The sequence below is a fragment of the Artibeus jamaicensis genome, unplaced genomic scaffold (assembly GCF_021234435.1).
Source record: "Artibeus jamaicensis isolate MK-2021 breed Jamaican fruit bat unplaced genomic scaffold, CSHL_Jam_final contig_252, whole genome shotgun sequence".
Classification (NCBI taxonomy): Eukaryota; Metazoa; Chordata; class Mammalia; order Chiroptera; family Phyllostomidae; genus Artibeus; species Artibeus jamaicensis.
In genome coordinates, this window is record NW_026521538.1 from 2,782,623 (window position 1) to 2,795,501 (window position 12,879).

Sequence of the window (12,879 nt, forward strand, 5' to 3'; positions counted from 1 at the left end):
CACTCTGGACCACGAGTGTGGGGCCTTGTTGACTGGTACCTGGGACGGAGACGAGGTAGAGCAGAGCTGTGGCTGAGCCACGACAGACAGGCAGTGTGAACGAGGAATCCATTTTCTTATTGAGAGCCACGGACGTGTGGAGGCCTTTGTTATCAGAGCATAATTTAACTGATCCTGGCTGATATACACATTTAGATAATATTGTGATTAACTACCTAGAAAATTTGTGCCAACTTGCCCTGATTAGCTATGTATAAGAATGCCCATTTCCTTATATTCTTAACAACACTGGATATTAACCTTTCTCAACCGAGAGGTGATAATAGGATTTCAATGCTGTATTAATTTGTATTTAAAAAAATTCATACTGAGGTGTAGCATTTTTTTCATTTGCCAGTTGGCCATTTCATTTCTTCTTTTCTAAACTGACCATGTCCTTTGCCCATTTTCTATTGGTTTATAAAAACTATCTATTTATTAGAGATAGTGATCCTTTGCCTGCGTGTATATTACAAAATTACCCCATTTTTCCTCGACCAATTCATTTGTTAATGGTGTATTTGATGTATAAAAGTTAAAAATTTTTTATTGTTGTTCAGGTATGGTTGCCTCCGTTTTCACCCCACCTTGGCCTCCCACCCCCAAATGTAAAACTTTTATGTAGTCAAATTTATTGATCTCTTTGATTTCTGCTTTGCTGTTTTACCTACCCCTAGATTATAAAACTGCTTACCACTTTGGGGTCCTTTTAAACCAGTACAGGATGTTCAGAAGCCTGGGAGAACTATATGCCTACACGACCTTTCTGCGTGTATCAACAAAACTATAATGATTTCCTTCTCTCTTGTAGGAAAAAAGATTTTGTTTCTAAGGGGTCCCTTAAGGCCCCATCTGGATGGGTTAATGAGAGGAAACAGAAAAAATGACCTGATCCAGCCTTCAAAGGAGGAGCTCAGAGAAACTCGACGTCAACCCTGCCCAGAGGAAAATATCATTCCTTGCAGAAACAGCCCCTCGGCCTCTGGGTCACTCATCTCTGTTTCTAAAGGTGATAATTAAGAGCTGAGTGACCAAAGGCAGGTCAATGTGATAACTTGGGTTATTTGTTTTTCATAATATAGTTTCCAGGACTAACCCCTGGATTTTTTGATTCAATCCATTTGTGACGGGGGCCTGGATATCTGTTATTTAAAAAAATATTCCTGGGATATTTGGCAGATGAGTTGGGTTTGGGAGCCATTGGCTACAGCAACCCACTAAGGTCATGAGAAGAATTACCACAGTATATCCCACCGGGCTGTGTCATGATTTTTCTTGCATGTGTAGGGGGCACAGTGCTGTGTTCCAAGCTTTCTGTATGCCTATATGATATTCTGATAAATTATTAAATGACTCTCCCATCTGGTCTCTCCTCCTCTGGTCCTTCTCAATCCCCTGAAACATGAGTTAGCTTTTGGAGCCAAATGAGTTAGATCAGAAGATAATGCCAACTTACTTGAGCAGGCTTGTGTCACTAGAGCTCTGAAGAGAGACACTGCTAGCCTGTGTCAGCATTTACCATCATTAAAGGACACCAACCATATTCCATTGGTGAGCTTTAAGCTTAACTTAGCTGTGTGCAGAACTGAGGAAGACACCACTAACTACCGCTCCTCTGGGCTCTGCAGTGTGAACGAAAGTAGGCGTGCATGGGTGCCGACTTTGCCGACTATGGTAATCCCTTCTGTTAACAATCATCAGACAACCTTCTCAAAGGCCAGCAGTGGAGAAGGAGAGCCTTGTGCATGCATTTATGAGTTTTTCTTCTGCAGAGTTGGGGCATAACGAGGCCTCAGAGACTGGAGAGCAGAGGGTGGGAAGTGGTAGGTGGGAGGGAGACCTGAAATCACAGCATGGCTCCAGGGAAAGCTGTCTTTTCAGGCTGCTTGGTAATGGCCTGATTTCCTTTTACATCGTTGCCCTGAGGGAGACAAACCAGTACTGAAAACTAGCCCACAGACCAAGGTGCAGAGGTTCTCACTGAACTCCTGGAGCCTCCTCAGGTAGGAACTGGCTTGACCAGGGCCTCTGCCAGACCTTCCCTGCTTGGCCGAGGGGAAGGGCATTAAGCAGAGGTCTTCTGGCTTTGAAGACACATTTTTGGCTGGAGAGTACAGCACCAACCTGAAAGTACTGTGTTGAAAATCCAGATTCCTGAAGAATGTGTATTCTCTGCCCACAGAAAACTAATCTTGGAACAGTATCTGTTCCCTAAGAAAATGGGGTCTGATTGAAGGCGTGGCCTGCAGGCAATTAGTCCAGGTGGTTTTGGGTTTTCTTAATGAATGTCCCTTTTTGTCTGGTAGAACATCTGTCTTACTCCATGTCTCACTCACGGTGACATTTTTACCACCAGCAGAGAATCCATGTATCTGGACTTCATCTTTCTGCTGCCTGACATCTTCTCAGTGTTGCCACGGGAGGAGGAGGAAGTGAGTCAGAGAAGGGAGGCTGGAATCGAAGCATCTTGGACGTAAGAGGTGGGGAATGTCATATGGGGAGGTGCATCTTGACTTCCAGATAAAAAACAGTCACTGTTCTAGAAATGTCTCTACTGAAGCTGGGAGACTAGGAAAGGGAAGGGAGGGAGGATGATGCTTTGGAAACACGGTCATTCTCAGGGAAAGTCAATATGCTTGAAAACTGGGTTGGTCCATTGTCTCCAAATCTAATTCAAAGTTTTTGGGTTCGGCAAAAGTCAGGCCATGTTTTGCCAAACATTTTTTCCCCCTAATTTCAAAGCCCCTGTGTATTTTAAGGGAAATTTAATCCACATGTTTCTGATTCATTTACACTTAACTCATCAAAATATTGTTTTGTAAGAGCCATTTGATGTCCAAGAAGCCTCAGGAACCTTTTTTATGAGTCTTAAAAAAAACTTCTTCTGAAAAACAGGAAGTCATGTTTTGCCAATAATAAATGAACTTGAACCCCAAAAGGCTCAGTTTTGCTTCAATATCCACCAGGTTCCAATTGGTTCTAAACTTGGCTAAGGACCTCAGCGCCTCCCCAGAAACATACATTGTCTCAGCAGAATGGTTTAGAAAATGGTTTTTCCCAGTCAAAATGTATTTGTTCTCTGAACAAGAAGACTGAGGTGAGAACTCCCATGCTGCCTGTGTCCTAATGTGTTAACTCCAGAACAGAAAGTGGAAGAGCACCTGCTGGTGTTGGTATGAGCATCTGACTTTTGTTCCTAAGTTTATCATAAAAGACAATGCTCTCCAAGGTCAGAAATGACCCACAATGCAAGAGACTGCCATAAGACACAGTGAGGTATTCAAGTAGAGGTTGCATAACTGTACAGGACACTGGGCCAAAGGATCTCTAAGGGTTCTTTCCAACTGTAAAATTGTTTGCATTATTAACACATTGTATATGCATTATTTGAATACAAGGGTGATGCCATGGAACTGTGGAGTTCAATATAATATTATAAATTACTGGCATTTGTAATATTACAATATTACAAATATAATACATAGAAATTACTGGCAAGATGGTTGGCACATAGCAAGTGTTCAATACACATTGGAGTACAGGAGTTATGTTAATAGACACTTTCTTTGGGTTGTTCTAAGGTAAGTTTATACTTTCTCACCCAGTCCTTGACCAAGGATATGTAAGATATTTTCAGAGTACTGGTCAAGAATGAATAGTGTGAAGCCGACATGCCAACTCTGGGACATTTCTGTGACCTGGGCCTCATTGGCAACAAATAAATTAAGTGGATTGATAGTGTTTTCTATGACTGTTGTGGAGGATGAGGGGGTACAGACAGGGCATGTGGCTTCCTAAAGAGATGGAGCACAGAGAAGAGCTCTTTCCTTGCACCTACCTATCTGGGGTGCCTGACACCCACTGACATGGAGGATACCTGTAACTGCAGCCCATGCAGTGCATCCATTGAGGGTTTTCTTTTCTACAAGAACAAGAAGATCTTCACTACCCCAATGATTATCATTAGGACTAGCAAAGCCCTTCCTTCCTTCCTTCCCTCCTTCCTTCCTTCCTTCCTTCCTTCCTTCCTTCCTTCCTTCCTTCCTTCCTTCCTTCCTTCCTTCCTTCCTTCCTTCCTTCCTTCCTTCCTTCCTTCCTCCCTCACTTCCTCCTTTCAATGGGGAGAAGGAGGAACATCCCTGACCAAAGCACAGTGGCACCATTTCCCCAGAGAAGTTCTGGAGTGACTGACTCCCCACAGAGAATAGAGGAGAGGTGGTGATGTGGAGAGAATGTTGACTCCAGATGATCTCGGTAACTTGTTGGAGGCCTCATGCTAGTGAATGTAGAATTCTTAGACACTCTACCACACCTTCTCCCTCTGGCTGATGTTGTGCTATCAAAGTGGAAGGGAGCTAGAACTCTTTGAGTCAGAAGTAATGTCTTAATGCCTTATTTCTTCATTCATTCATTTATTCATCAAATATTTACTAAGAACTTCTTTAGGCTGGCCACTATATTAGACAACAAGAATAAAAACAAATGGGACACTGGCCCTGAGTTCACGGTGCACCCAGGATATTAGTGACTACTCTGTGAGGACATAAAAGAATGTCAGGATGAATGCTGGGAAGAGGCTAGGTGAGGGGTCCACTGTGAAGACACTCAAGTCCTGCTAAGCCAAGCTATTGCCATTTCCCCTGGAGTCCTCAGACAGATAGTATAAAGGCCACAAACTGATGTGTTCCCAAAAGAGATAAGAGGTGCCAAGAATAATTTTTCCCTCTTGAAGCTGGGGGTCCACCTTTTGGGTGGTTACTTCAGGGTGGAGACAGGGAGTACAATGTTCCCTTGTGTGATGATCAGATAACTCCAGGCCAAGGCCGTAGAGCAGTCACTCTCTGTCAGGTATTGGACTGAGCTTCCTGTTGAGCAAATGGGATGTTGAAAACCCCTGGCCTCTGCCCAAACCAGCCTCCACTCATCCACAATAGGTACTTGTATCTAAAGACAAGACAACTGGCCCCTGGCCACCTATGTTCAGAGTGATTCTTTGAAAAATCTTATCATGAGAAATGAATTGGCGTGGCTCCTCTCTCATCAAGGAAGGGGAAGGAGTGTCTGCTGTAACCTGACCATGGGGGCCCTTTGTGCTGTCTGCTGCCCGTGATCAACCCTCAATGGGCCTGCTGGAATGAAGGCCTGGCTGGAGACACTGCCCCCCACCCCCACGCCCTTTTTTCTCCGAAATAAGAGAAAGCATTCTCTTTCCCAGTGCTGCCTACTCTTCTCCTTCAACAAGAAATGATGTAAGAAAGCCATTTATGGTATGGGAGGGTTTTGCTTTAGGATCAGTTTTAACTTTTTATCTTATGATCCTCATGCTTCAAAATATTTTCTCTGCCAAACTTTATTTACTGATAACTATTTTTCATGCTTATTTTAAAGACAACTCTAATGACAAGGAGTGCTTCCGATCACAAAGAAGAGAGAAGTGCACACTACCTGGCTGAGCTGTTGTAAGTCCAGCCCCGTAAAACGGATTTTGTTCAACTTCTTAACCCTGAAAGTAGCTGAAAAGACTTATGCAATACTGAAAATGGCTCCAGAGCTGACATGACTCCTTTGGGCACACCTTCCTCCACGCTGGGAGCCCCTGGTTTGGGACGCACTGGGCCAGGGCTGTTCTCAGCTCTAGCTCTCCAGCATGTGTCAGAAACGTCACCTGACTTCCTCAAGCTCTGCTGGTGGATCATGGGAACAGATTTTATAGCTTGCCCTGGTTTAGCCAGAGGCCTACAAAACTGCCTTGGGCATTATTACATCAACTGGCACAGAGAAAAAGCTCAATAAAAATTTTTTGGATGAAAAAGCAAATGAACAAATGGCATGTGTTTTTATGAACATTTTATGAATAAATCCCCTAAGTGTGAAAAGGGGGTTTACTTGGAGAAAAATTATTTTTCAGAGATAATTTGGAAAGAGCAAGGAGAATGAGTAATTCCAGAGGCAGTTTTCAGTTAGTCATCCTGAATGGCATGGGATTCCGAGAGGGGCCCAAAGCCTGAAGCCCCTCAGGTGGCTTTCTGTGACATCTTTCTGAAGACTTACTTGTGGTGGTTTGTGCAGTGAGCGTAAATCCTCAGTTTGTCCCGGATCACTCGGCCTGGTCTCGGCTTCCGCTGGAGCCCAGCCACGTGCACGGCCAAGACTTTGGGGCCAATCAAGCGCTTGTACAGGAGAGAGAGCCAGTAGTCCTGGGGAGAACAGAGATGGAGAGTCAGGGGCAGACATGTGTTCAGGGCTTCTGAGTACATGTGAGGAACACGCAGGCCGGAAAGTCCTTCTTAGCAGGAGTAAATCCTGACCAATGCAACCGACCCTGTGGGCATGGTCACCCCGAGGGAGCGCTCACCCCGGTTGGTGGTAAAGCCCGCACTACCTAAAGTGGCCTTTCAACTGGCCTAAATGGAGGAATGTAAAAGGAGGTGACTCAGAGCTGCGTACAGACAAATGAATCAAAGTTTCATTTGAAACAACAGTTTCACATGAAGTAGCAACTGGTTGGGGCCTTACATTTTCAATTTTATTTTCCTAGGACTATAGTTTTATATTGGTTTATGGCTCCTGTTTCATTGTAGAATAGAAGATTTCCAACTGTGGAGTTGCCACCAATATGAGGATCTAAAATGTCATTCTTCAAATATGGTCACTGAAGATGACTAGTGAGGTGTGAGAGATGAAGCTCCTCCAGGTAGGAGACCAGAGTCTTTGATTCCAGGGTCATAAACAAAAACGGAAGAATGTTTGCAAACCATGGTGCTAATTCTGGGTCATCTTTAAAAATTCCAAAATAAAAAGACTAATTGTAAACTAAAAAGAACATGATATGTTTAGCTATTCCAGGGTCCATCTGGAACTGATAGATAAATATTAAATTTGTAACCCACACATGTATTTGAACTTACAAAAGCCTATTCATCAACACCCTAATTTGTATGATATTTGCTGTTAACATATTTTGGTTTTGTATTTGATACAAACATAAACTTGCATTTGCATTGTGTAAGTGCTGTCGTCTGTCCTGGGGTAACGACTTCAGTGTCTGTGACACAGGGCTTCCCCCCACCACTTCCGTTCTGTCATTCAGGGAACCTGACACTCAAAGCCTTGCAGACATCAACCACATCTTCTTGCCACCACCTTTCCAGGCAGAAGCCTCCTAATGCTCTTTTTTATCTTTTCTTGTGTAGCCATGTATAAATGGCAGCAATCCGCTGCTAAAAATGGCTGCAAGTTTTCAAAGACATTCAGAACAAAGTCTCACAACCCCTTTGCCAGCAGAATAAATCCAAACTGGTCCTGAGTAGTGGGCTCTAAACCTTGACAGGCCATCTACCTGAATTAACTTTAAGTGGCCTTAGGATGACAATTATAGTTTCCTTTCATTGAAGATGGTAAATATTTCATCACTGTCAATTATACAGATACAAAACCTCATTGGTTCAATTTGCTCTCCTCTGATTACCGATTCTGTGTTGCTGATTATTACTATGTGGTGTGGTTTTCACAGTCACCCATGTTTCCAATGAGATCTCCACCTTTTACACACCGATTTGTAATAGACCTTTTAACGTTAGTAGTAAGAATCCTTTTGATTGTATGTGGGCAAGTGTTCTGTTCCAGTGTGTTGTTTGCCTTTTATTATTTTTATGCTTTTTTTTGATATGAAGAATTTTAAAAACTTTTACAGGAAAACAGGCCAATCTTTTTCTCTCAATTTCTTTATTAGAAAGTCCTTCCTCACACAAGGATCAGATAAATCTTCACTTATGTTTTTCTAGTTCTTATTATATTATCATTTTAAAATTTAACCTTTTAGATCATTGAAAAATATTTTGGTGTATGATAGTAGCCTTATTATTTTCTGAATAGTTTACTGGTTGTTGTACCATCATATAGTAAATAATCTATCCCTAAGTCCATCTTCATTACATATTAAGTTCTGCATACATGTAACTATATAGAAATATAAATAGTATTACATTATATAGAATTATGCTATACATTATTATATGAACTGTATCATACATGATATATTTAATGTATTAAATTTACACATATATTACAATACATATATAATATAAATTAAATATATATAAATGTAGGAATATGTCAAATATATGATATTTTATGAACTATATGTCATGACATACTGGTAAGAAATGTTATATATAATTCTGCATCTGGATTTCCTATTCTCTTCCACTGAACTCTCCATTTCACTATCAGCTTCACATCATTTTAATTATTAAAAATATTTACATGTTAATATCTACAGATTCAAATCCATTCATTATAATTTTTCTCACTACATTTGAACTTTCCTTAATTAGTCATATCCATTTACTTTCCCAAATAAGCCCCCAAATTACTTTTTATACTGTTTGTTGTTCCAGAGAAGTTTGAGGCTAGCATAGATTTTATTCTAGGTTTGGTTAGCCTGTTTATTTTCTGTCTTTGCGTTCTTCCACGATGCTTGTGGGAGTCATGTTTTATCCTCGTTATTTGGACTTCTACCAGGAATGTGTCAACCAGGGTTTCTGTGTTAATGTGCTGGTATTCGGGAATGCCTTTGAGCAGACAGACTGAGGCCGCGCTCCAACCTGTGAGAGTGCTCGAGACACAGCCTGGACCGCCTTTCCTTCTGTGAGCTCCAGTCCCTGTGCCAGGAGCCTGCCGCCTCCACCCTCGATTCTGCACCAGTGCCATCTCTGCCCATTTTAAAATCTTTCTGCTTTCTCTTTGCAAGAAGAGGTCTCAAGTTTGTCCTGCATATTGCATATCTATTTTCTCTAGGATCTTTTCTGTCATTTACTACAGTTTTAGTTTCTTTACAATCTCTTTGTTTAGCTTACCTGATTGGCATTCATTTCATGTTTTTTCCATTTTATGTGTACTGTGTGTATTTTCCATGTACAGAACATAGTTATCTTACTGGCAGTTCTGAAGCACAGGGAACCCATCGTCCACCTTGAAAGCTACAATAATACCCACACTGTTGCACCTAGTTATATGATTCCTCCTTTTCCCATTTTTGTGCTTTTCATTCCTGTTTCATATTTTAACTTTATTCTAAGCAATACATTATGCAATTTGTTAGCTTTTTAAGTGGTATCATGCTGTATGTAATTTTCTCTGACTTACTTTTTTTCACATTATGTTTCTAGGATCCATCCAGGTTGTTACTCCTACTTAAAGTTCATTCATTTTCAATGTTGTATACCCCACTGTGTGAACACACTACAGTTTGTTTATCCGTTCTTCTGCTGACGGATATTTGGGCTGCATCCAGATTTTTCCTATTATGAACAACGTGGTGTTCCTGTTTCCTAAGACGCAGATGAAGAAATCTGGACAAGTGTGACTGCAATTGTGACTGGAAACTAGCGGCAGCCTCCTCACGTGTGTGCTTTGTAGAAACACAGATTTGCAGGCTTTATCCCAGACCTACTGAGTCAGAATCTCCAGAGGTGAGGCCTTCAGATTGCATGGCTGACCAGGTAATTCTGCTGTTCATTAAAGTTAAAGAAGCATCATAGCAGCGTTCTAGAGTAATACCTAAGGCTGGAATTGCCGTGTCCTACACAGGTGTACAAATATTCAGCTTTATAAAATAATGCCAAATTGTTTTTCTAAAGTGATTTCCTTTATTCCAGTTTATACTTCCTTCAAGCAGTGTGTGTTTTTTAAAAAATATTTTTTATTTATTTTTAGAGAGAGGGGAAGAGAAGGAGAAAGAGTGGGAGAGAAACATCAATGTGTGGTTGCCTCTCATGTGTCCCCTACTGGGGACCTGGCTTGTAACCCAGGCATGTGCCCTGACTAGGAATCGAACCAGTGACCCTTTGCTTCACAGGCCCGTGCTCAATCCATTGAGCTATACCAGCCAGGGCCAAGCAGTGTCTGTTTGATTTCCTTTTGATTCATATCCTTGCCAACACTTGTGATTTTCAGGCTTTTTCATTTTTGCCAACCTAGTGGGCATATAATGTTTAGCTTTTTTGTATTTTAGTAAGTCCTTCCTCATGCCTAGTTCATAAAGATATTTTATTTTTTCTTTTAAAACTTTTAATGTTTTTCAGAGTTATGGCTTTACTAGATCTAGAATTGATCTGGGGTATGGTGTGAGGTAAGTATCTAGTTTCATATTTTTCCTTATGAATAGTCAATTATGCTGCATCATTTATTCAATGGTCCCTCCTTTCTTTAGTGATCTGCAATATCCTCTGTGTCATACCTCAAAGTTCCATATATTCATGGGCTTGTTTCTGGGATCTTTGTTCTGTTCCATTTTTCTGTTCTGCACCAATGCTGCACAGTTTTAATTACCATGGTTTTATATGTAACTTGAAATCTGGTGGAGCAAGTCCTCCTGCCTTGTTCTTCAATAATGGCTTTGCTAACCTTGGGCCTTTACTCAGTCATAGACATTTCAGAATCAGATTATTAAGTATCTACATAAAATTTCCTGTGACTTTGGAACCTCATTGAATTTACAGATTAAATGAAGATAATTTATATTTTTATGATATTGAGTCTTCTTATCAATAAATATGAAAAGAACAGAGAAAAACCTCTTTCTACTCAGGGATCTTTCTTCTCTCCCTCCTTCCTTCCCTTTCTCCCTCCTTTCTTTCTTTTGAAAGTGGAAGTTCAATATCATCTATATTTTTCTATTAAGAAAGTATCCTAGACCTTTTATAATAAAAGCAAATCTGGAGAGAAGAAGAAAATATAGAAAACTTTTCAATTCAGAGACTGAAATCAGAACACATTTTATTTTTAGAAGTTTTCTATTCACCACTGAGCAGTAAGCAAAGCAGTACAAAGAATCCAGTGTTAAACCCCAAATTTGCTCTACTGGCAGATTCGCTGATTTTCCATTTCTAGATAAAGCACTTTCAAAGTGCCTCTACATTCATTTTCTCCCTACTTATATCCTTTTGGTATTGTATGAAAACTATTTGCGATGGATGTCTTTGCTTTCACTTCCAAAAGTGTATATCAGTGGACAAAAGCCTTCATTTTCCTGCTTCCAGCCCACTTCACCTCCCAAAATTCAAGGATAGTACGCCCAGGTAAAGTGTGTTCTAGGCAATAGCTGTGTGTTGCTTGTATGGTGTGACTTTGGAATTTTTTTTTGCTTTTTGTTTTTTAAAAAATAGCTGTTCACATTTAGGTCATATATGTTGTTTAAGCACATATATATTTGTAATAAAATTGTGAGTATAGGTGTACAAGCAATAGGTTGATAAACACAACATTTGGGATAACAGCTACCTTAAATAGAGAAAAAAGAAATCAGAAAAATGGGATATGAGAGAATTTATATTTTGATGAGCATTATCAGCAATGTTTTAGTTTTGGGGTTGGGTGGTGGATTCACAGGTGCTGATTGTATTAGTTTGCTTTAAAATTAACATGCAGGTATGGGTACTCTTTTGAATGGGTCAGATAATACATTAAAAAGATAGTAAAGAATAATTACAGCTGCACCTCTTAATCAGAGCTTCCTGTCTGAAGATGACATTGTGACCCTCCCACAGGCTGACATCTTTGAACTGTGTCACCCAAAGGGAGATGGGTCATGGTGACTTGCTCTGAGTTTATCATCTCTTCCCTCCAGGGAATGGGTTGCAGAGTCAGCTGATGGAGGTTAACCACCCAGGTGAATGTTAAATTTTCACCTATACTTAGCTCCATGCATCCTTTTCAGTCTCCTCTTTCACCTGTGTTCTTTTCTCAATTCTCCACTTATCTTTTTTCCTTCTCCTCCTTGTTATAATCTCCACCTACTCTCCCACTCTCCTCCTCTCTCCCCTTTGTAAACTAACTCTTAGCTGACTCAAATTGTATTTCCTTTCTTCCTCCCTCTCTGCCTTTGTCCCTCCCTTTTTTCCTTTTGCACTTCCTTTCTTTTATTTCACTATGAATATGTGCCATTTATATAATCATAAACAAAATAAATAATTCAATCTCTAAAAATCTTTTAGAGAATGACATGAAAAAGCAGAAAAAATTATCGTTATGAAAAAACAAATAGGAAAGAAAAAAATGCAAACACATCTCTAACAACAACAAAAAGGAACACTGTAAGAAAGATAGAATATAATGAGAACTTTTCAGACAATAAAAGCCATCAAGAAGGAAGGCAAATATATTGGCTTTTTATGTCAACAATAAAAAATCCACAGCAAGGAATGCATTGCAATTTTCAAGGGACAAAGAGAGACACAAACAGACATTCTTTAAATGTATCAGACATGAGAGGAGACTGAAGAAAATAGTGTCCATTTATTAGTTGGAAAGGGAAAACTAATAACAGATGACACTGAAAAGACAGAGGTTTTAAATCTTTTCTTTTTCTCAAGTATTTGTCAAAAAGTCAATTGTCTGAAAGCTCGACAATGAAGTATATGGAGTAAGTTGAACCAAAATAAATGGGAAAGGAGAAAGAAACTGACAGAGGGTTGCAGAATTTACTGGATTAATCCCTGAACCATGTGTTCCTCCAGGTTGAAGATTGTTTGCCCATTCCTCCAGTCCACGGCGAGCAGAGCGCCTGGCCTACAGGAGGTGCGAGAATTCGATGATGGAATGTGGATCATGTTTAAGGCTCTGTGCTAGGCATTAGGGAAACAGTAGTGGATAAGGCACGTGCAGTTCTCCCTGTCATGAAGTTCACAGTCTAGCAAGAAAGAAAGCCCTTAAGCCAATGAGTTAGGCAGTGAATTAATTTTAATAGTACTAATGGTAATGGAGGAATCTATGAGACTGTATAATAGAAGAGGTAACCCGGTGTGGGGGTAGGAAGCAGTCAGGGAAGGAGTCTGTCCT

At 40.4% G+C, this 12,879-nt stretch overlaps 1 protein-coding gene across 1 annotated transcript in view; it reads right to left on the reverse strand.

Annotated features, from left to right (window-relative positions):
• HPSE2 (heparanase 2 (inactive)) overlaps positions 1-12,879 on the reverse strand; it is a 670,997-nt gene that overhangs the window by 24,457 nt on the left and 633,661 nt on the right. The window contains exon 10 of the mRNA XM_053662539.1: positions 6,091-6,236. Coding sequence (XP_053518514.1) covers positions 6,091-6,236 — 146 coding nt within the window. The remainder of the gene's footprint in view (positions 1-6,090; positions 6,237-12,879) is intronic.